Source organism: Podarcis tiliguerta, assembly GCF_965153285.1.
Source record: "Podarcis tiliguerta genome assembly, chromosome: 5".
In the NCBI taxonomy this organism is placed as follows: Eukaryota; Metazoa; Chordata; class Lepidosauria; order Squamata; family Lacertidae; genus Podarcis; species Podarcis tiliguerta.
In genome coordinates this window covers 80504571-80530191 of record NC_139538.1, presented here as the reverse complement: position 1 = coordinate 80530191, position 25621 = coordinate 80504571, and the positions used below count along the sequence as shown (strand labels likewise).

The window sequence follows — 25621 nt, the reverse complement described above, 5'->3', positions numbered from 1 at the left end:
TTAGAATTGCCCAAGAAAGATGTTAAATTATTTTTGTATGCCACAACGGCCGCTCGAATATTACTTGCTAAAAATTGGAAAACACAAGAACTACCAACAGTGGAAGATTGGCAGATGAAGATGATGGACTTTTCGGAGCTAGCTGACCTGACTGAAAGAATCCGCGACCAGAAAGAAGAGGGGTTTCGAGAGGACTGGAGGAAATTCAAGGACTATTTGAAATATTGTAATATAAAAAAATAGAAATTACTTGAAAGAAACAAATAGGCCTAGGACAAATTAAGTTATAATTAAATAAATGGGATTCAGAATGTCAAGAAAAGTGAATAAGATGACTATAATTGGAAATTGTTTTAGTTTAATAATGATATTGGAAAGCTGTTACTTTTAAATTATAAGGAAACTCAGAAGGGAGGGATTTGAGGAAGTCAATCAAGATGTTTAAAAAGTTGGATTTGTGAAGAATTAAGTTTGTTATTATTGTCTATTTGTTTATTGTTTCCTCCCTCCCTTTTTTCTTTTTTCTTTTTTTTCTTTTCTTCTCTTTTTCCTTTTCTGTTTTTGTGTATTAATTTGCTTTGTGGTTTGTGTTATTATGGTGGAAAAATTTAATAAAAATTTATTTAAAAAAGAAGAAGACGACACTTTTGCTGTTCTCTTTTCAGTTCCTGCTTAAAACAGAGCGGCCACAATAACAGAAAGGGCTTTTTCAGTAGTGACATGCCAGATACCAAATTAAAATTCACTAGAGGAGCTAAGGAAACAGTAGCGGATAAATTGGCCTTTTTCATGCCAGCCAAGAGTAGCTTCACAATCCAAGACTACGGTTATATTTTCCCCCATATGAAGACAAAATAGAGTGAGCATCTGTGATAAGCACCAAGGCACTGGCAGCTGAAATAGGGTCAAAGGAGTGGCAAGATGCAAATTAAGAAATCCTGCTGCAATAAAAACTGCAGAGCAAGAATGCTTCTGCGTAACAATGAGTGCGAGACAAAAGGTTCCCTCTGTAAGACAATGTTAATTGAACACATTTACTAAGCAGGCCATTTCATTGTCAGCAGAACCGGTTGTTCAAAGGAGGCCCAGGACAATGGTTAAGACACAGTCATCCCCAATTTCCACAGCACACTCACAAGTTCTCATGAGGTCCCCCACCTTTCTATCCAAATGAGTTAAGAATGTAATTTAGCATATATTGTGGGAAAGATGCAGACTTTCCGAAAAATAATTTGTGGAAAGTGGAAATATTAGCAAAGTATCCTGTTTATGTCCTTTTTTCCGAATGTGCACATCCAACAAGTTAGGTAGCCTTCTTTATTGTCATTATGAGTGTGCGTCATTCCATGTCAGTTCAACGCGGTCATGCCATCCACCATCTCGGATTTTGATGAAACTTGGTGCACACCCTTCCCTTATGGTTGAAAGAAACCCCCTTAATTTTTTCCCCTCTATCTCAAACGGTTTTAATTTTATAGCACTTCAAAGTTTCGTGAAATCTGTGTTTCTGTCCCTCTTGAGATCCTCGGCCTTGTGTGCATTTTATTTTTTTCTCCATAACCAATGATCAGATCTCTTTGAAATTTTATACAGAGATCAATAACATGATGAGGATTTCAGGGGGGAAATACATCAGCACTCAAAAGATTTTATAAATGCCTTTAAAAAATGTATAAATGTAGCTTTTTTGGTGGAAAAACTAGGTTTAGGGCATGATGTTTTCAGCGTCAGGGCATGATGCAATCAAAAGTTTTTGATGGTGGAAATTATTGCAAAGAACATAAATGTGCCATCAAATCTCATGTGCACCCTAATTTTCGTGGTGTCATTCAACCAAAAAAGGTGTGCATTACATTTGAGTAAATACAGTATTAAGTGTCTCCTACTCATGCTAGCTTTTGCATGACAACTGTTAACTCTTACTCAGAGGATTTTACATTATTTAGATCAGTAATTCTAAAAAGTATGATTCAAGGACCATTTGTTTTAGGCACTTTCAGATGGTCTCCAAGCCCACAATGGAAATAATAAAGACTTGAAGACTGAAGCATTTTTTTGGAGCTTCCACTGCATGCTGAGGAGACAACTCACTTTTCAATGCAAATTCGAAAATTTACCATGAAAAGTGGTTTGCCTTGTTCACAGCAAGGAAACAGCCTTTCAAGCATATCCCATACGGTGGCTTTAAGATAAGAGTACAGTATGGGGAGATCTGCAAAGGACAAGCAAGCCAGATAGTGATCCTCAGTGCCATGATGGATTAAATAACGGATTAAATAATGCTACACGGAGCCAGAGTAGCTTTATATAATGTAAGAGTTCCAGCACAAAGCCATAACTACTCTGGCCGTCTCACCTCCGTCTGTAAAGAAAACCCAAGAGACAAATGGAAGGGTTACTGCTCTACGAACCACAAGAGATACCCTCTGACTGCCTGTTGTTCCAAGACAGGCGGTGAATTCACAATCAGCCTGCAACATTCCTGCCTGTTACGCAATTGCATTTTTGCAAGGGTATGCTAAATATTTAACTTTGAGATGGCTGCTTGGAGCAGCTTCAGAATAACCTTGCCATCTCTCTCCTTGAAGGTTATGAGACCGTTTCAAATCCCCATCACATAGCTATGTTATTTACATGCAGGTCTAATTCCTCCTCAAGCTGTCCAGCCTGTAAGCACAGCATGAAAATGGAAACTGATGAACATCTTCAAAGCACAGAGGAAAGCACAGCAGAAAGGTCAGCTGGCTAAGGCGCATATTCTGCCTAATTGTCTCAACGGTGTACACCTTTCACAGAGGAATTAAAGTTTGGAGTAGGGCTTTGCTATTAACACTATTATCCAAGGCGCATACATGCTGGTTTAATAAACTGCATGTTCATTTTGATGTTCCCCTCCTCCCTTATTTATGATTGATGTGGTTGCATAAAAGTCTGAAAGAACAACCAATTGATAGCGAGAAGTAAGTTTACAACGAGCATATATCCAAACGTATTTATCTTTAAAAGTTCTGCAAAACTTTGCTACTGTAGTCTATCAATATTGTGGTCCAATAAAAGGTCTTGCTTTGAATTGCATCATTTGCAATCAGGAAAACAATATCATTACATTTTTATCCTTTCCACAGGGAGCAAGCTGTTGTCTTTCATCCATATTGCAAGCAATTCCGTTCAGCTTGACCTCAATGGGATTATTTCACAGGAGCAGCAAGTATTCTGAATGCAAGCAAGTGAACACAAAATGAAAGCCGGACTCCCTTCTCTATGCAGCCCTAACATTACCCCTGGCAATAGGATGTCCTCTGGACAGCAGTGGGGGAATGTTGAGGTTTGTGCAGTTTAATAGACACACCAAGGGGATCTAATATTACCTTAATACTGGGGGGTGGGGTGGACCATTAATCACATTTATTACTATATTGTACTTTGCCTTAGGTCAACATAATGTCCTGGGCCCTGGATCTTTTACCTAAAACTGTCTGAGAATTCAAAGGGGAAGTAGCCCCATAGTTCAGGGAGCTGCTCCTTATCCCAAAACCCAAGTTCCCCTGCTTTGGACAGCCCCCAAGGCAGAGTTTAATTGCTAGAGCTGGTGGTATCTTTATATTCTTAGATGACAGGTTGTTGTTTTTATTTTAAAAAAACTTAACTGGTTGTAACTGTACGCCAAAACATCTGGAGGGCACTAGGTTGATAAAGGAAGGCTGCTGTATAGTATTGTAAACCATATTGAAGTGGGTATAATTTTTAACTAAAGGCTCAGGATCCAACCCAACGGAGTTCCAAAGCTTTTGCAAATTTTAATTTTACAAACTAAAAATGAAATAAATCAATCTGGAATTACTGAAACCATGTAAGGTAGTACAGTTATACCACAGGTGTGGGGCTAAGACCGAGAGACTGTGCCAAACCTAAGGTCATCTACTTAGTTCTTTAGATAGATAGTTCTTTTTTTGAAATCTTTAAACTCATGAAACAGGTTCCCACCCTCCCCTCTCATATTTTCCCATCAAAACAAAAACCCCAAAGAAATAAAGACTACGAGAAAGATGTACAGAACTCTTGATAGGATTCGTAACTGTTGAAAAAAATTGATGAACTAATAAAAAGGGAGCCTTGCAAGGCAAACAAGAGCAAGCCCAGCTACCTTTAACAGCCCCCCAAAATTATTATCTTTGTAAACTGAATGATATATAAAACTTTTAAAAGGTGGCCTGTTTAGAAAAGCCTTTTTCACTTATTTCCCCCCCAAAGGTTCACTTACAAAGCACCTTAACTTTTTTCCTGACATTGACACAATTAAAAAGTAACCTTTTTACACAATTATGCAAGACACAAGAATGAATAATAAGAATACTGTATTGTTAAAAAAAATGAGGAAAGCAACCCCTAGCCCAAAGACCAGAAGGCTTTTTTCCATTCATACAAACTGGCATATATGCACTGGGAAGATGAAAGTCAGATGAAGAAAACGGAATCCAGTATTTTGGCTGCCACCACCACCCATGAAAACATGCACTACCAGTTCTGTGACCCTAAAGAACAGAAGACCAGCTAGGAGAACAGGGGCTGTTCATTATGGACAAAAAGCACCAGAAAATGACTCCACCTAGAAAACAGCAACAACCGAGCTAAGACCACTTCCAACACCCTTTCATGCATTCAGTAACCATGCTGAGGAAGCAGTGGGATCATGTCCACAAGTCATACATACACATACACATATACACACACACCTGTGGCTTCACATTTGTTAGCAATATGAGGCATTTAGACAATTCTACAGAAGCAGGAATCTGGTCAATCAATGGGCAGCAGCTTTAAAAAAATAGTTAGGCCTAAACGCCAATGAAAGCAATGACACTGGACTTACAACTAACTTTTCCTGGATTCTGCCCAAAGCCTCATAGCCCTCCAATTCAATCCTAATTTCCAAGAATGTCTGCATTTTTCATTTCCACCTTAATTAACAGCAGATCCCAGTCCCCTCTAAATTTAAAATCCGTGTTCAGGGTTGTATGATATATACTACAGGACAGGTATGACTAAAAGGGAAAGGGGGGGGGGGGAGTCCCAGTCTGACACAAATATGAAATAGCATTTTTCATGATCAATTCTTTGACTTTCCGTTCTCTCATATATTATAATAAGATTTCCATATTTTGGAAGTGAACTGCTCCTACAGCTTCTATAGTCCCCAATAAAGTGAGAATTTAAGGGTGTGTCATTGTATTTTCATTTTGTGACTGGACCTGGTAATAAAAAGGCTAGATGCAAGTGATGGGTTGAACTAGGACCACATTTTATTTAAAATATATCTGCAGGGGAAATGTGTGGGAACCTAATTTAACTTCAATCATGGGCAAGCCAAAAGGTGCCCATTCCTTTTTGTTGTTGTTGTTAGAGTGTTTATTAATTTTCCAATAAAAAACATCCAATTAACATATCAAATCACAATCCAATACAAATAAAAAAATCAAATAAATCAAATTGTCTTCCAAATTATAATCTTGATTTTACAACTTCCCACAGTCTGAATCTCGAAGCATATCCAAATCTCAGTCTTGCCTCTCATCTCTCATCAATATTTTCATATTTCCATATCTCGATTTTATCTCTCCAAACTTGTCTCTGGCTCATGTCAGGTGCCCATTCCAAGGGGAATAACAAGGCAAAGCTGCAAAGCCTGGGCCCAACCTTATGGTGAGCAGGGAGGTCTGATTGGCCAACATGCTCCCAGCCCCACAACTCCAGAGAGCTGTGGAAGCGGAGCCTCAAGAATGTCCCATGTCCAGGCTAAGAGACTCACAACTCAGAGCAGCTGACCTCCAAAAACGCCCTGCACCTTCAACGGGTCCTCACCTTCTCTAACATTCAGCTTTCTTGCACTTTCCTGTGAACAATGTGACCAACTTAACCATGTAGGCAAATTAACCAAAACAACCCTTTTAACACCACCAACCTCTACACACCCACACGCACTAAATTCAGCACAGACAAGGCAATAAACCCTGCTTACTCCATGTGCAAGAAATGACCCAAAGGGGTTTGGCCAGGCTCATCAAGCCTGCGACCACATCTTCCTTTTTCTTTTCTTTTTTGTATATAATTTTTATTAGTTGTTTTTTAACATATCATTTTCAACAGTAATTAAACATACTTTTACGTCTTATTCAAATTTTTGACTTCCATCAATCCTGTCTGAAAATTTTCCAATCTAATCTTTCAGTATGCATTTCTTACCTTCCCTATTACATTTCAAACTCATAACCAATATCTCTATCTTTTTCTACTTTCTATCACTTCGGATATTTTCCCTTACAAAACTTATTGTAGTCCTACTAGCGTAATTTGTGGATTACAGTTGCTCTTCAGATAATTCATATACTTCTTCCAATCTTCTGTAAATCTCTGGTCCCGCAGGTTTCAAATCCTTCCTGTCATTTTGTCCAATTCTGCATAGTCCATTAATTTCGTCTGCCATTCTTCTTTCGTCGGAATTTCTTCTTGTTTCCATTTCTGGGCTAACAACACTCTTGCCGCAGTTGTTGCATATAAAAACAATTTAACATCTTGCCTATTAATGTCCTGACCTATAATACCAGGTAAAAATGCTTCTGGTTTTTTTAAAAAATGTATATTTCTTTTTCATCTCATTATATATCATTTCCCAGAAGTTCTTTACTTTTTTACATTCCCCAAAAGTGACCACATCTTCCAGACGCAGATGCCAGTATGTGCACATGCGCGCACCAAGCAGCCTTGCCCAGACACACTGTTGTGTGATTGGCAGGACTTTAGTGGATTTTAAAGATGCAGTTGTCTTGCAGTCAATCATTCAAATATTTTTGCCCTTCAAGTGCAATTGATTTTGTTCTAACCAATGGCTAAGAAGGGTGTGCGTTTCTGGAGACTGTGCTGCTGACTCTATTCTGTTCCTAAAACAAAGTTTGCTGACACAAACCCCTACTACACAAATGATAGACAATGAAACAAAATAATAACATCCCCATCTCCCCCCCCCCAACTGCAAGATGTCTATGATGAAAGTGTCTCTCACCAAAAAAAACCGAACTGTGAAAATGACTATGAACTGAAAGTGGAGACAACAGATGTACCTTTCCCTGTTTATCTGTTTGCTTTGTAGCGCACACACAGACAAACTTTAATAATAAAAAAGCAAAGTTTGAAAACAGACAGTGGACTCATGGAGGAAACACAGAAGAACTTGATGACAGCACTATGTAAAAAAGTGAACAAAATTAAACCATTCCACAGTAAACGTCTGGGGTGCAAGCGGTCCTAATTATCGAAAATCCCAGGTCATACCTGAAATGATATTGAAAGTCTAGCTTTTAATTTATCGTTATATCCTCTGCTATCTGTCACTTTCACCAGTTATCTCTGGCAACACCATACAACAGCTGACCTGGGGAAAGGACTCAGCTGTTCTGTAAGCTTAATACCATATTATGTGTGGTGTGCTGACTGCAGACTTATTCATTAGGCTGAATTATTATGGTTTCTAAAGTGCTCACATCTCTCACTGGCACTCCAAAAATAACTTTAGATGGCCAATTACATACAGAAGCAGGCATTCTTTTGCGGTAATGCCAATCCTAAGGGGCTGGAAGGATAGATATTGCAGTCAAAGACTTACCTCTCATTCACAGCTGCCTAGAAAGAAATGCCACTATTTTTATTTTTTAAAAAGCAAAACTTGCCCTGTTCCTGCGGCTTTAACAGCAGTCAGACATACACAAAAATGGCCGGAGTATCGAAATAAAATGGTGGAGGGAACTTCACCTGCTTATTTCCACAGTTCTGCTGTTGGGAGGCCCAAAAGCAAGCCTGGTTAAAAACAACAACAAAAACCAGCTAGCAACCTTATTCCATAGCTATTCCCATGAAACACTGACCTGGCCACAAGCAACAGAAGCAGGGGAAGAATATGCACCTATGGGAGTGCCACTAGGGGCGCATTGGAAGATGGCCAACAATAACATCTCTCCGACCCACACGAGGTAATTAAGAGGCTGTGATGGGAGTAAGCAGCTTCCCGCCCCCCCCCCAGCAAGTGGGGGGGGGACTGCCCTTGCCTGCTGTGCCCTATACCACCCCCAAACTCAAGGGGGTGGGGACACTAGGCAGAAAGCCCTTGTGTGGACCTCGGCTCTCCTGGACGCTGTCTCTGATTCGCGCCTCTAGCTGCAGCAACTTCAAAAGAAACAATTAGGAGGAAGCTAATGCACATATTTAAAGGAAGAATGGGGAGTAAAGACTGCTAATTGAAGAGATCTCTGATAAAGAAGACAGGTCGGATAAACAGCAAAATATCATGAGAAGACACACCAAGGCTCGGTATGTTGGCAACGGGACTGGATGGAGGGGGGGTTCTTTTCTCTAAGTGATTAACCAAGAATCCCATACACACAAGTCAGAAATGCCGCTTAAATGACCTAAGCTGATGACTTAAGACTGTGTGGAGATAATTTTCTAATCAAAAGCATGTTTTAAGGGGATCGTGGAAAGTATAAGAGCTTTCGGATGACGCAGTAAAAAACAGCGTCGCCATTTTGGCAAGTTCTGTCGAAAGACTTATGTCTGGGAGGAGGAATGGATCTGCTTTCATATTGCGGGTGAGCCTCTTCAGAGGACTAAAAGAAGGCGACAGATTTGCGAAGATTAATGATGGAAAGAGTGCTTTTATTTATGGAAGTGATGATATATGGAAACCATCTCGATATGGTGATTGGATGAACGGAAAAATTCACACAGGATTATAACTGGTGTTTACTTGCTTAAGGAGATTATCAGAAGAGAGCATAAAGAAAAAAGAAAAATACATGAATAAGATGACACGTGGGAACAGCAAGATAGGACTGGATAGAAATATGAACATTATTTGGACAGATTTGTGGATATTAACGCAGCAGTAAGAAGATGATTGGAATCCCCTTCGGAACTTGAAATATGGGTACCCCCAACAAAAAATTTAAAATTCGGCTTTGTAATTCAGAATTTATGTGATGTGATTTGATTTGATTGGTCAGTTAATAAAAATTATTTTAAAAAAAGAAAAGAATATGCACCTATGTGGTTAGCTTAATGTCAGGTCTCTCTCTTGTTTTTCCACAGAGCTTGACTGCTACTGCATTCCTTTCCAGGCAACTTTTCGGGGCAAACATGACAGAGGAGGCCAGGGCCAGACGCAAAAGTGGTTGGATCAATGAATGGCAATTTTACTCAGTGCTTTTTTTCTTTAAAAAAAGTGTTTAGGTGTACTCTCATTCCATCTGAGACTCAGGAAACACTGTGACAGGAAATGAGGCCACCAACAGGGGTAGCAATGGAAGTGACGATTCACCATCTTAGAGAAGAAACTAAAAAATAAAATAAAATTTAGTTTCTTCTTTCATTAGATTCACAAAATGTTTAGGGTTATGCAAACCCTTGTGTCCCCCCAGAAAAAAAGAACTGATTTTACCCTTGTACAGTAAACTTGTTTGTGTGTGTGTGCGCACACACACACACACACACAGACCCTCTGCATCCTTCATCCCTGCAAGCAAGAAACATTATCAGGGTTCAAATACAAATTCCAGCAAAGCAGAAACAGGGTCGTGTGTGTGTCGCTTGGGAGAGGAGGTGTGGCCTTTGGGAGTCCTGAGGGCCAAATGGTGAGGGCTGCATCCAGTCTCTGAGTTTCCCTATCCTTGCTTTATTTATATAGCTCAACCATGTATGTGTGTGTTCATATGTATATTGCACTATAATACTTCTCCCTGTGGATGGACAACTAGAGTGACACCCCCCCCCAACACACACAACACACACACACAAACGTTGAGGACTTAGGCTAGAATGTAGGAGATAAAATCATGAACAAAGGAACTCTAGACACCGCATAGATGTTAAGGTTGTTGCCTGGAATCAGCCCCCTCTTCACCTCCTGGGAGTAGATCCTAACAATGAGCATGCAGAAAGATAAATACAGTTTACATGGGTTTCATCTAAACAGCTTCGGTCCTGTATACCTGAAGGAGCGTCTCCACCCCCATCGTTTAGCCTGGACACTGAGGTCCAGCTCTAAGAGCCTTCTGGCAGTTCCCTCACTGCAAGAAGTGAGGTTACAGGGAACCAGGCAGAGGGGCTTCTCGGCAACGACGCCCTCCCATCAGATGCCAAGGAAATAAACAAGCCATCTGACTATTAGAAGATATCTGAAGGCAACCCTGTATAGGGAAGTTTTTAATGTCTAATTTTTACATTTTTTTAATATGCTGTAAGCCGCCCAGAGTGGCTGGGGAAACCCAGCAAGATGGGTGGGGTATAAATAGTAAAGTTGTTGTTGTTGTTGTTTTTATCTAGCGATCTTTAGTTTGCTCCCTATTGAGTTTAATGTTGCCAGAAGCCGAGAGCTCACCAACACATTCTGCTGACCACCTTTGTGCACAACTCTCTTCCCCCCCCCCCAACAACTCAGGTTACATACGTGTTGCAGAACACCCAAGTTTGCTAACAGCTTTGTCACTTTTGTGCTGGAGAACGCAGGCATCATGTCGCTCAATGGAGTAAAAATAGTATGTAACAATTAAACAAAGTGTTGCTAACTGCAAGGTCAGAGCACTGCTCTTCACTGCATGAGGAGGCCACAGCGCCTCAAGGGAAAGCCATCTGTGAGGTTTTGCAAATACGCTTCTTTGTAAAATGGGAAGCAACAGTTTAGGGCATTCCGTATACCCTTCATAGAGACAGACTAATTATTAATGGCAGTTTACAGCATGGGAAGGGCACAGACAGCAAGAAATGGCCTGAATCAAATGAAAATATCTGGATATTTTTTTTAAACAACTTTTTTAGCATATGTATTGGGAGAGGGTTCCCTACACCCTTTGTTGCAGCCTGTTTTCCTTGCAGCTATTTATACCCAAGTCGCAATGTGACACACATGGTTGCAACACAAACATTTGTGCAACCTGCCAGTTGATGTGGAAACGCTGATGGGCTCATTTCAGCTACAAATACAACCTTTAGGCCTTTCTGTCTGCATAAACAAGGTCTGAAAAGGCAATGGCAAGAAATAAACCGGGATTTTTTGTGGGAAAAGTAAGTGACTAGGTATAAGAACTGGGTTGCCAAGTCTGAGTTTGACCTGACATTTCCGTGTTTTCTACTCCTCAGGGGCCGTCCAGAAGAATTTAAGATGGGGGGAAAGTTATTTTCTGCTTGGCTCAGTAACAGCTTTTTGCTATTAGCTCAGTTCCCATGTCAATCAGGTTCTGCTCTGTGACCCATGGAGAGCAGCTAGGCTCCCCACTTCATCCGCCAAACTCTTCTTCCCTGATCTACGTTTCTGAGCACAATTCAAAGTGTCGGTGCAGACCTTTAAATCCCTAAATGGCCTCGGTCCAGTATACCTGAAGGAGCATCTCCACCCGCATCGTTCTGCCCCGACACTGAGGTCCAGCACCGAGGGCTTTCTGGTGGCTCCCTCACTGCGAGAAGCGAAGTTACAGGGAACCAGGCAGAGGGCCTTCTCGGTAGTGGCGCCTGCCCTGTCAAACACCGTCCCACCAGATGTCAAAGGAAAAAACAACTACCAGACTTTTAGGAGACATGTGAAGACAGCCCTGTTTAGGGAAACTTTTAATATCTGAAGGACTATTGTATTTTAATATTTTGTTGAAAGCCACCAGAGTGGCGGGGTATAAATAATAAATTTATTTATTATTATTATTATTATTATTATTATTATTATTATTATATTATTATTATTATTATTATTATTATTATTATTATTATTATTATCTACAATGCCACGCCCTTTATGTTCCAGGCTACATCTCAGGAATGGAGGTTCCAGAAATCCCACACTTTGAAACTCATTTCTCAATCTCTGCAAAGGCTAAAATGTTTGCAAGCAATGATATCGTAAAAATAGTTTATCATGTCCACCAAGCTGTAAATTGGAATCTATTCTGCTTTAAGATTGGCTCTGGGTGTACCATGGCAAGAAGAATGCCAATAAGAGCAATAAACATCACAACACAAATAATAAAGTGGCATTATAAAAAATAACTGCAGCGGTCAAAGCAATACCATTCAGCACCAATGAATTTTAGAATAAAAAGCAAAATAAAAACAGTATTTACCTGGCATCAGAAGCTATAAAGTGATATAACCTACCAAGCTTTTCTTTCCTTGACAGTTTACTATTTGCAAGCTACTTAGAGTCCCCCAACCCCAGTATTGCTATTGTTACAGTTTATTTATTTATATTTATATGCCACATTTAGGAAAAACAGGCTTCCAACACACAAATACGTAATTTAAGCACAAAGAAACACAGCTTACAAAAAATTAAGACAACAAAATCTTTTTTTTTCTTCAAAAAAGTGTTAGAAGCCAGATACAATCTTGCTGAAACAAACAAACAAAGACAATTGTTACATTTCAACCAAAAACGTGCACGCCAGGTTTATTCCTTGACATGCTAGTTTTCCACACACAGGGATTTATTTATTTTTATCAACCTGCAATTTCAAATGATACAGCTGGGGCATGTTTACCATTTCCATGAGAACTAAGCCAAAGCTTTGAGATGAGAATGGATCTAAAAACCACCCAACACATTAAACTAAACTGAACTGATGACAGGCCGCAGAAAGCCTTGCTTGTATATTGTTGTTTCAAATTATTTACCCAAAACATCCTATTGAGGCAAACTCTTAAAATATCCTTCTAATACAGATGGCCCAATGCCATGAATACTGCCGACATTTATCTGTTAAAATAAACACAAAAAAAGTCTTCGTTTTTAAAGGAGCAGTTCAGCTTTTACCATTTTGTGCTATCCATGACCTTGCATCAACAGTCATTCTTGTTTTTTGCATTCATGGGTCTTTTCTCCCATTTTAAACAGACTTCCATTAATTTATGTCGGAAGCTACAAGTTTTTTCTTTCTCTTTGCTGTTTCATCCTCTTGTAAAGGAGGACATTGTGCCAAATGGAAGTTACTGAAGTGCACCTGTGAATGGACTGACCTCGCTTTTTTTTTTTTTTTTTTTTTGCTTTTGCTTTTTAACAATGAAGAACAACAGGAGAAAATGCTGATTTTCAAATAGGAGGGGGTTTTTTTTATATAGTCAGGAGACTGTCTTGATGACACACCTTGTTTTTAACTGATTAATGAACCAATTATTGTCAGGGCTGCAGTATTTCAGTTCAGAGTATATTTAATTAAAAGCTGATTAATCTCTTGATTAAATAATGTAGGGAAAGTATTTCTCTTTTGAAAAAAACATCTTAAAAGCTTTTGCCCAAGTCACAAGACCAGGATATTATTATCTGATTAGAACTATATTAAGCTGAACGTGCCTCTAGCCCACTTTTACAGTGAAATCCAACTACTCAGATGTGAGACCCATGGAGTTCAGGTGTGTATAGCAGGAATGGGGAACCGATGACCCTCTAGATATTGTTTCTGTCATCCCTCACCCATTGACTATGCTGGCCAAGGCTGATGCGAGTCCAACAACATTTGGAGGACCAGAAATTCCCCACGCCCGGTGTACAGAACTGCAATCTCAACTGGGTCCCCCACCCAAAAAAGTTTGCTTTTCTTCATCTCTCTAGGGTGGCAATCTATAAAGGAAAACATGGTCCCTCCCAAACCACTATGGGTTGTATCTGGCTAAATTCTAGACATTAGTTAAGTAGTAAGAATAAATAATAATAATAATAATAATAATAATAATTTTTATTTATACCCCCTCTCCCCGGCCAAGACCGGGCTCAGGGCGGCTAACACTGAATATAAATACAGTAAAAACATTAAAAACAAAACAAACAGTTGATTAAAATATAAGTTGGAATACAGCTTAAAATGCAGCTTTAAATTCTGCCTCGTTTTAGTGGTAGTTTTAGTGGTAGTGGGACGCAGGTGGCGCTGTGGGTAAAAGCCTCTGCGCCTAGGGCTTGCCGATCGAAAGGTTGGCGGTTCGAATCCCCGCGGCGGGGTGCACTCCCGTTGCTCGGTCCCAGCGCCTGCCAACCTAGCAGTTCGAAAGCACTCCTGGGTGCAAGTAGATAAATAGGGACCGCTTACTAGCGGGAAGGTAAACAGCGTTTCCGTGTGTGGCTCTGGCTCGCCAGAGCAGCGATGTCACGCTGGCCACATTACCCGGAAGTGTCTCCGGACAGCGCTGGCCCCCGGCCTCTTGAGTGAGATGGGCGCACAACCCTAGAGTCTGTCAAGACTGGCCCGTACGGGCAGGGGTACCTTTACCTTTATAGATCAAAGCCATAAGGGGAGAAAACGTCAAATATTCACCAGGGCCAACTATCCACGCTGGTCCTACATGGGCCAGCAAAAAGAGCCGGGGAAAAATTTATATACAAAATCCCATATGAGGGGTTCCATTAAAAAATAAATAAATGAGAGGGGGGGTTAGACTGAGTCCAGCCCAAAGGCCAGGTGGAACGGCTCCGTCTTGCAGGCTCTGTGGAAAGATGTCAAATCCCGCAGGGTCCTGATCTCCTGCGGTAGGGCGCTCCACCAGGCTGGGGCCAGAGCTGAAAAGGCCCTGGCCCTGGTTGAGGCCAATCTAACCTCCTTGGGGCTCGGGACTTCCAAAGTGTTGTTATTTATGGACCTTAAGGTCCTCTGCGGGGCATACTAGGAGAGGCACTCCCGTAGGTACGGGAAGTCTTTTAATTTCAGCAGGTCTGTTCTGAGTATGTCTAACATTGAATGCAATCCTATGCAGCTGGGCAAAGAAGATTCTCAGCAGGTACATGATAAAATTTGATTGCTGTAAAGAAGCATGTATAACTTTAAAACCTTGAACCTACATTCCGTATTTCCATACTTGTGCTAATTGCCGATTTCTATAGCCGAAGCTTGAAAGATGCCTGTCTCACCTTTTGTTTAAGACTTTCAAGGAAGGGATTTCACAGCCTTCCTTGGCAACCCATTCCAATGCTGAACTGTTCTATAATTAGACAGCTGCATCTTCTTGTAGTCATTTCTATTATGCGCTAGGTTTCCTAACGGCAGAACGGAAACAGCGAGGAAGGCTGCCTATGCATAGATGGCCTGCTGTTGAAGCCTGCAAAAAGTCTGTCTAGTTCAGCAGCGGACAAACAGATGCTTTTGGGAATCCCACTGGCAGGATGTGAAAGCATAAGACAATGTTTATATTTATAAGAATGTTACAAAACTGCCAACTCAATATAAAAAAATGGCAGTGCACAATGAAATGAGTAAAAAATTCATAAAATCATAAAATAGAGAACAAATGACCAGCAATGCATCGCATTAAAACTGCTTAGCAAAAGAAACATGTATTCAGCAGGTGACAAAATAACAAAGTTGTAGGGTGCCTGTCTGATTTCAATAGGAACTAGTACAGTATTCCGAATTACTGGTGCCACTACACTGATAAACCTTGGCTCCCATAGAAACTATAAAAGAATACAAGCTCACAGTGGGACATTCAAGAGGGATTCTCCAGGTGATCACAGTGATCTGGCCAGGGTATAAGGGACAAGGTGGTCCTTCAGATAATGTCTGTGGCACAGCCATAGTCTTCAAGGAACAATTCAGATCCTTTTGCAACGTAGGGTTTACCATGTGACCAAGCACAAAAGCTGCCACAAGAACAAAACTATTATTTTAACGGAACGACATTCTTTTGCAATTTGGACTCTAGAGGGAGTCGTTTGCTATAGATGTTGAACTGGTAATGGAGACTTGCAACAGAAAGGTGTGTTTTTCCCATTCCTTTTTTTTTAAATCACAATTCTTTTTTACAAAAATATTTAAAAGGTTTTCTTAAAAAAAGGAGGATTTGGACTTGATGCTTTGGTTTTTGCTGACACCCCATTTCAAATGTTCCTGCTACCACCTTCTTAAGTAGCGTTTTAAAAATGTCTTGAGAGTTTGGTCTTACTGCAGCCATCTTTTCCCAGCTTGATTTAGGTAAGTGGAGCTTTTGCATGCACAGCTAAGCTTCCCCTGTGTGAAAATACGCAGTAGTAAGGAAAGGGTGAAATTATGAGATTAATGCGGAGCTTTGCACATTGTGGCCCTGGTTAAAAATAAAGGACAGAACACTGTAACCAATTAAAGATTATCATAGCATGTTGCATGCTATAACTTTGTGGCAAAATGCAAGAACATAAGAAAAGTTCGGTTGGATCATTCTAAGGAATCCTCAAGTCCAGCACCTTGTTCGCAACAGTGACTAACCAAATGTTTCCAGGAAGCTCCAAAACAGGGCACAAATCAAATCAGATGGGTTGGGTGCAAATAAAATTATTATTATTATTATTATTATTATTATTATTATTATTATTATTATTAATAATTAGCAACAGCCCTTCCTCACTCTTTGACATCCATATTTTGATATTCTCTGAACACAGAGCTCCCATTCAGCTCTCATGGTTAATAGCCATCAATAGAACTTTGCTCCTAGAATTTGCCTATTCCCCACCCCCTTTTAAAAATCACCTAAGTCACCCTTTCCTGGCCAAATGTCCTCCAGATGTTGTCAGACTCCCAATTTCCATCAGTCCCATCATGGTCAGTGTTCTGGGATTATGGGAGTTAGCATCCAACAATACCTGGAAGGCTGATCTAAGCCATGGTCACAGCCTATGGAAGCCAACTAGCTGAGTCAGGTGTGCATCATTTTTGGTCCCTATAAAATCATCTTAAATGGTAAATGATACCACCAAGGGTAGGATCATGACTGGGGAGGGGCAAACAGAAATATAATCCCTTCCAGGAACTTGCCAGGGTGCTGGGTAACTTACTCATTGCATCTATGGGGTGTGACCTTTCACAAAGCCAGATTCTCATTATAACATAGCTATGAGGTCCATGGGATCTGGAGAAAAGGAGCAGCTCTCTTACAGCCTTGCTACTTCCTGAGCCTCTTCACAACTGGGGGGGGGGGGCTTTTCACCTCAGTCTTGTTGGGTCTCTTAAGTCAAAGCCTTGTATGATACCCCTTCCCCATCAATCCTCAGGAGAAAGGCAGAACCAGTGGAAAAAATAAATTTAGCTTGGCTACCAAGGACAGCCCAAATGTGTGGGCCCCTGGTAAGTACAGTTATATAAATCATCCACTATGCTATCCTGAAATGACATCATGTGGATGGATGTATTATGTATGATTAATAGATGAGATTGGTACAATAAGTCGTTCATTGCATCTTTCTAGCTTTATATCTCTGTTTCACAACATAACATCCTGAAATGACAATACTGAATCATTTTATGATTCATCTAGTTTTATTTATCTACATGGCCTCTTTTATCTTTTTCTTTCTTTCTTTTAAATTCAAACACAGTTGGATAGGTTTTCAAATCCTGGCATTAGTCAGGTGCATAAAAATCCAGACCATCCCATAAAATTTGAGGCAGATGGCACTACTTGAAGGTCTGGTAGCACTTTGGTTTTGATTTCGTAAGAGAATGGAGAAGGCACACACACACACACACACAACCCAAACCCAAGATGTGCCAAAAATATATTTCTGCTTCATCATCCTCAGAATTATGCTTGCATATACCTCCTACAAGCCCGAAATCAATTTCCAAAAATGCACCATAGGTTTGGCAGTAATATTGGTGCAGAAGCAAAAAGGGGAAGGGGAAAAAACAGAGAGAGAGAGAGAGAGAGAGAGATGGTGGATTAAAGGAAGCTGCAGTTACCATAGAAACCAATGAGACCAACTCAACACTGTGTACTTTGTAGCATCATCATTCTGTGGCTGATGAACCCCAACGGGAAGCATTGTTCCTGTCCCTATGGAAACCTAGGGAACAGCCCACACTGTAGTCACGGGAGATTAAAGCAAACTGGAGCAAATATCTTCCAATTCAGCTATGAGCAATCTCTCCTGCTGAGAGCTACCACCGATTTACACACACACACACACACACAGCACATAAACCAGGGACATCAATAACAGACCCAAGCCGAGCAAAGGTGTTCAGTCTACAAATTAATTTCAAGGAAAGAAGAAGTGTTTGCAGGCAGCTTAACACATGTGAACACCTAGGAAGCGGATTTATGGCTGCACCTAATCCCCATGGCAACCCACGAGGAGGTTTAAAGCTCAAAATAAACTGCTCCACAAAATGACTTTTTTTTTCCTAATACAAACCACTACCTACCATTCGATAATTAGCATCCATTTCATCCACCGTCCCCCCAGGTGATTATATTTCAAACTAGGAGCTCCTTAGCTAATTATTGCACTAGTAGAGACCCTGAGCTAGTATGCCCAACAGAGACTGTAGCTTCCTACTTTCCTCCTGCGAGGGTAGAGCTTCGAGTGTGTGGAGCAAGAAGAAACAGGAAGAAAAGCAGGAAAGGGGCAAGCCTTGATCTGCTTCAAAAGCTACTGTGGTGGAGTGTGTTAAAAATAATAGTTTACAAGTAAGTAAATGTTCGCCAAAATCAGTGCATATTGTACAGTTGGTTGCTACAGTTCTGCTCCCCAATAAACCCTTATCTACCACCATGTAATATGTCATGCCAGAATCAGCTCTTAACTATGCCAAACAAAGATACCATCCCAGGAATTCCAGTGTACAGGCATATTAATTCATTGTTTATTGATGCTATTCACAATTATGGCCAACACAGCTGGGAAAGTCTGAGCTATAAGGGAGGTCCCGGCTCATTCAAGTCAACCTCCATCTCAAAAGGGGGTTCACCCCCAACCTCTATCACTGCTCCTGCTAGATCTTTCCACTTTTGCAAGCAACCCCACCCCAAAGCTTCTGTGATGGAGGGAAGGTAACAGGGGGCACTGAAAGTTCACTAGCTGGGTCTGGCAAACTTTGCCTCTTAGCACCTGCTCACTGTCGGGAGGTTACAAAGCTGACCATGTGGTGAATATGTTTTTTTTGCAAATGTTCTAGCTGAACGCTCAAAAGAACCAGGTGGATTTCAAGGGAAGAAGGGCCAGGGATTGTTGGCGACGCATGGCAGGAATCACGTAAAACTAGAGCGCTACCAGGGCAGGGCACAGGGCGGCGCTGGCGAGCTCCAACCTCAGAGCCATGTGACTTCCAGGATTCTCAGGTGATCGCAGTGAACTTCTGCAGCCGAAACCTTTGACATATACTGAGAACCCTGGAAGATGGTTCAGGCACAGTCCGTTGCAATCTATCCCACATAACACAAAAATATATGTAAAGCCCATGACAGTGAGCAAAGTTATGGTGCATAAAACATATGCACAAAATGTTAAAATATATTCTTTCCAACCATCAAATTAGGTGGTGGAGGGGAGCATCTCAAATGTTGTTTTCTTTTAACAGCGTTATTTTCGACGTGTTCAGGATTAATTTAGAACCGAATTAGCTTTCACAAACTGTTCCTGGTTTTGACAGCTGCCCAGGCAAAGGATGTCACATTTTAAATAATTTTCACACATTGAGCTGCTGACAAGTTTTCTAATTTTTGTAACATGGAAATGAAAGAGAATTGGGATGGACGGATATCCTCAGTTTCCCTTTCCCCCCTCCCATTCTGGCCCCATGGTTTGCTTCTGACCCATGTTCTGGTTCTGCTTGCCTGCCTGCCTTAACTTAGAAAGAAATTGAATTAATTTTGGAACTGGTACGTGCACAGACTGGTGCAGTTTTCCGTTTGTGGCATGTATTTCTTTCTCTTTGCAGGTGATCCAAGACATGCAAGCGCAATCAAAGAAATTGTGAGCCTTTCAAGGTTCCTTTTTGCAAAGAGCTTTAATGAATGTGTACCTCCGTTCCTGTGGCTTTAGTAACCAGCAGGGAAACCAAAACTTATGCTGCACATGTGCAGCACTCTGAGCCAACACAAAATCAAAAACGAAGAATGGTGCATAAAGGATATAAAAACAGCTGGATTTTGTGGATGCAGACTGAGCTAGCATAGGTTTGGAGATGGATACTAGGCTCTCCAACCTGACCCGGGTATACTGACAGACCTTCCAAGTGTCCCTATTTTCCAAGAAAAGTCCTAGATTTACAGAAGCCATCCCAGTTTCCGATTTGTTCCCAGAATGTCCCATATAATCAGAATGTACATTCCTATTATTATTATTATAGTTTGTCCTTCTGGATTCAGTGACACTGATTCCTTATTGGACTGCAGCCTTACAAAGTTTTCTTTTCTATGGAAAAGAAACTCCTTGACTGGACTTGATATAGAGAGATCTGGTAACTTTTGGTTTCTTCTAGCATTTATGAATGCAACTGGTTATTTGTTTCACAGATGGAGAAATGTCTTAGCTCACTCCATGAGCACTCCTTTCACAGCTAGCTATCGAGAAGGTAGGCAGATCTCACTAGCTGCCATCCAAACCAACTCTTTCGCACTTTGATTGGTGAAGGTAGGAACCCATTTCATGAAGAATGAGGTGAGAGCCATACTAAACTGAACAATACGCAAAAAACGACAAAAACAACAGAGAAAGGGTCCTGAAAATTTTAGCCTTTGTAGCTCTTGCCCTTTTACCATGAGTCTTATTGAACAAATGGTACTGCCATAAATGGGTGAGGCCATTGGCCCATCCTGCCAAGAACGGCCTACTTGGCAGCAAGTCTCTAAGGCCTCAGGCAAGGGACTTTAGTCTCCTTAACCCAAAAGGCGAAGGACTCAATCTGGAAAGTTGTGCCGGCAGAGCTCTGGGCTGCACAATTGAGAGACTGACCACCCGCACTGGAGTCCCTTTCCAAGGAAATAACTGATCATATAAGAATGAGAAAAGGGTGATTTGAAGAAAGAACTATTAATGAAGTCCTGTTTTTAAGATCAATTTTCACACCACACCTTAATAACTTTTTTTTCTTTGCTTAGCAAATAAATCTAGGCGGCACTTGCACAACAGCTTTCTTTGCGTGAGCACGCCAAACCAAAAATCAATTGCTACTATTTCTTCTCCCTCAACACCAGTGTTCAGTGAACCACTTCCTAAAGGTTATTTAATTGTGAATCTGGAAGATTGATTTTGATTTAAACTGTGGCCTACAGTATGAAAAGGTACTGTAATTTCTTCATCTGTCACTCTGGCTGATCTAATTTTGATCTGCAACTGACCTACAAAAAGCCATAATCTTTTACTCAATAAAACAGAATTTTCTGCAGTTGGCTTTCAAGGGGAAATGATCAGACCTTTCAGGAATACATGGCGTGCTAAGTCACTAAGAAGCAGAGGCGGGTAAATATCTTTAAAAGATTTTCAATAACTATGCCCTCAGTTTCAGCTGGGATTTTACTTAAAAGATCCACAACCCATAAATTCATTGGCAGAAATGTCCACAGAAATGTTGGATGCAAAAATGCTACCTAAAACTAAGCTGCATTCCTAAACTGACAGGAAAACAATGTGTCGTTAAGTACATTTTCTTCCTATCTTTTTCAATTATATTGCATATTAATAAAGCAAAATATGCCCATTTAGTTTTGCTTTGCCATAAAGCAACCAAACCCAAATGTTGATCCAATTAAAAAAACAAAACCAACTCCTAAGTACCTGTGCAAATGTCAATATACTGTACTCAGTTTTAGTGAACCATTGCAACAGACAAAACCATGAAAGGCAGAATATTCATATTGGCTATATATATTCTATCAAGAAAGGAAGAAAACCAAAACCACATTTGTCATCTCATCTTTTCTTTTCATAGAGCTAGGCTGTTTTTAAACAGATCCTTGTCAACTTGTGTTGCGAAGATATTGGCATGCCTTTTTGGGGTGTTTGTTCACACAAAAAATCTAATTACATCTAGTGTTTGTTGTTTGTTAGACTAAATCCCATTACTTTTAATTTATCCAAACTAAACTTACAATCTGGCAATGTGTATGGAGACCAATAAACTTATTATATCCTTTGACTGTTCCTGATATATAAAATTTTAAATATAAAACCATGTTACCTGCATGGTGTTTAAGCTTATATCAATATAGAGCCAACTGGATTCCTTATATGTACAGAACACACTGTTCTATACATGGTTCAAAATGGCTCCATAACACTTGCAAACAATTCTTTAAAAATAATAATAAATTAATGGCATGGGTGCATGAAACTAAATGATAAAACCCATTAAAAGTCCACAGTAATGATACTTCCATAATATAAGCACTTTGGACTCAAACCTAACAATACTAGCTCTAAATCTCAATTAAATCTAGGCAATTAACCCAAATTAGCCTGTTGGCTGCAGTGTGTCCTAGCAGGCAGCCTACCTAAATTCATTTTGCATAACAAACGAGCCTTGTTCCCACAGGGCCTGGATCCAAATTACTTACACCCAAATAAGGGAAATCTTTCCCCTGGAGGCGAAGAGCTCAGAACCAGGCTCGAGGGAGGCAAAAATGTTCCACATTTTTAATTTCCTAATAGAACTAGCCTCTTTCCGTTCACAAGGTTCCATCAAATTAAGTCTTACTTAGACCAACTGGAATCAATAGACTTGAGGTTTATAATTTCAGTGGGTCTACTGTAAGTATGATTAATGTTGGATATTGCCCACCATTTAACAACTCTACAGGGATAACAGTTATCTAGAGTACTGAATACAAGAAACTTTTGGAGCTTTTGTGGCACAAATGCACCATTATGGGGAAGACTTGCTGTGCCTGGAATTGGGTGCAAAATTACAACAAAAATGATGTCTATATTGAGTATCAGAACCTCCCCGACATTAGTAGTTAATTTTCATAACCTTAGAAAACAATACATTTCCCTTCAACAGGAACAAACCTGTCCTCCTTTAACTTCCTGTGCAAAAATTAGTCTACCAGGATCCTGTGGAAAGGAAAGGGTTTTCTGAAGACAGTTTGTCACATAATATGGTACCCTGATACAAACAATATTTACTTGGAAGATGCATCTCATTTCTCTTATTTGAACTAACTCTCAAATGCATAGGTTTAGGAACAAAAAGTTAGAGTGGATGCACATGGCCAATCTTTTCACCTAATTACTTTAAATATCAAGGAATAGCCTGGTTGCCTGTCCTCATGAGGCCATTTTCTGCATGTATCAGCAAGCAGACACCCGAGAGAGAAAGTGTTGTTCGTGTGAAAATTACCATATTGTTAAATGGCTAGCCATCTGAAAAAAGGAGATGGAAAATCTGAAGAAAGCATGGGAAACTCACAAGGACTCTGCCAGTTAAGGTCTGGGCTGAAATCATCACCCCTGCCCAGTCTTTAACAGAGGTCATCCAGCCCACTTCTGCTGCCACAACTTCCTCTTTCTCGTCTGTGGGTTTCAAGTCCCCATCTGCCTGGGTCTCCCCATTGCTGGTTATCTTCTGGACCTCCTGTAAAATTGAGAGAAAGAGACGAACAGTTAGAATGGCAGGGGTTAAACTGCAACAGAGTACCAGATAAACACATCATCTCTGTTTGCGGTCTCCCAGTTCAGTGCATTAGAAGCTAAAAAGATGCTCCTGACGGTAAGATGGACAATTAATGCCTCTGTGTAAAGTTACCCAATGCCTTTATATCCTCTTTACTGGGGATTTTCTCCCCCTCCCCTTCCCTTTTGTCTGTCTATTTTATAAATAATGTCTGTATTTCGGTAAAGTAATAATATAAGTTATCACACACACACACAAGACAGTCATCACCACAACACACGGTGAGTGGGAAAATTATGTTCTTCTGTCAAATGGAAAACTGGCCTGCCTTCTATGGGATACGCAAATAAGAATATTCCTGTTAATGGCAAGTGCTTACTTTCTTATAAGAAAGAAAGAAAGAAAGAAAGAAAGAAAGAAAGAAAGAAAGAAGCCCAAGTCAAGCCATCAAAATGCCAACTTTGGTACAGCACACTTTCAGTCATGGCAAGTTCAGAAATGCAACCACAAGCAGCACTGTGATAGGGGCAGGGAGGAGATGGTGGCAGGACCTGTTGTCTGAACAGTGCATCAATACTAAAGTGTTGGTCCTAGCAGGGAGGGAGATATCATTTGGGATGTGCTTCAGGCACTGTCTAGGCCTGGCACTGCTTTCAACTTTGAGTCCTGCCCATTCTGTGAAATGATGATGAGTTATGGGCAACGTAAGGTGACCCCCACCTAAAAATCCCCCTGGTTGGCATTTTTCTTTCCCAAGCTCTATGCAAATACAGTGAGTGGTGTTTTTCAAAAGTTGCTAGGGAGATGCAGGAGGTATTTTTGACACCACAGGAGCCAGTTTCCTCTCTCCGTTCTCATATGCAATGTAGCTGGCACCTGGAATGTTGGCAATCTCAATACAGCCTCGTATTTGTACGGTCCTGTACGCAAACCTCAATGCAAAGTATGCACACAGACAAAATTAACCTACGATGCAACACACAGTGAATGCGCACGATAGTCAGGTGTTGTTTTAATTTATGGTTTCCTGAATGAGTTTTCCAAGGAAGCTCACACTGGGCGAGTGCGTGGAACCTTAAACACCAAGCAGAATGGGAATGCAGAGCTGCCAATCTTCCAGCAAGCTGCTGGGTTGCCAAGGAGCCACTCTGAAAAGGGAGCTGCGTGATTAATCCGAGGAACTCCTCTCTGGCTGTAAGCACTGTCCCTCACTGAGTCACCAGAGGAAGGGAGGAAGAAGCAAATTAAGAGGAGGCATTCTTGCTGTGCTAGGCTGGCTGAATCACCACTGACCCCTGCCATTCACAGCCAGCCCTCCTTGCGGGGCGCTGCTGCAAGGACACTGCATCGCCACACCCAAGTTCGATATGCTTCAATCATGAACAGCACAGAAGATGTTGCGGGGGGGGGGGGGACCCACCCAAATACTGTAGCTTGTTTGTTCAGGTCAGTAAGAGAAGTTCAGCTCCCACTGCCGTTTTTAACACTCATTACTGCTTCCTGAAGTTTTCCACAAGACAAGAATACAGAAAGAGGCGCAACTCGGAGGAATCTCCCACTGCGTTGGTGACAAAACAGCAGTAATATTTTTTAACTATCCTAGCATAGTAAACATTTGAGTTGCCTAGTGTAAGTAAGCAGCATCCATCAACCCCTATAGATGTCCCCAAGGGCTTTAGGAAGCTCTGGATCTCACCAGAGGTTTCAGAGCATGGAACAGCAAGCCATAGCTTCATTCCTGTCACATCCTCCACAGATAAATCAATATTGCATCCATTGAAATGTTACTGACTTCTCCATATTTTAAATTTTACATTGCAAGTTTCAAAACACTAATATTTCAGATTTTGAAGTTGTATTGACATTTTATTCACAGTTGGAATCCTTCCCAAACTTTCCCCCCAAATTGGGGGGGGGGGAATATATCCAGAATATTAGAGTGAAAACAAATACGGTACACATTCTGTGGATGGATGAAATCTATGCATTCTAAGAATGGTAAGATTTGGTTTGAACAAGCATTTTCTGCCTTTAAAATGCCTGATTGCTTGATTGATTGCTTGATTGGCTGACTGATTGATAGGGAGATTGATTTTCTATGTTGATTCCCATTCAACTAAATCCCAAAGCAGCTTGCAAACAATGAATAACAAGCAATTAATGGCTCAGAATGCAGCAAATGTGTATTCAAATTGTTTAGATTTAGAACAAATTTATGATTCAGAATGATTGCTCATGTT

The 25621-nt window shown here is 40.7% G+C and overlaps 1 protein-coding gene across 14 annotated transcripts in view; it reads right to left on the bottom strand.

Annotated features, from left to right (window-relative positions):
* KCNMA1 (potassium calcium-activated channel subfamily M alpha 1) overlaps positions 1-25621 on the bottom strand; it is a 546631-nt gene that overhangs the window by 382759 nt on the left and 138251 nt on the right. For all 14 annotated transcript variants that reach the window (XM_083440310.1, XM_083440306.1, XM_083440312.1 and 11 more), the window contains exon 2: positions 23178-23342. In XM_083440310.1, coding sequence (XP_083296436.1) covers positions 23178-23342 — 165 coding nt within the window. The remainder of the gene's footprint in view (positions 1-23177; positions 23343-25621) is intronic.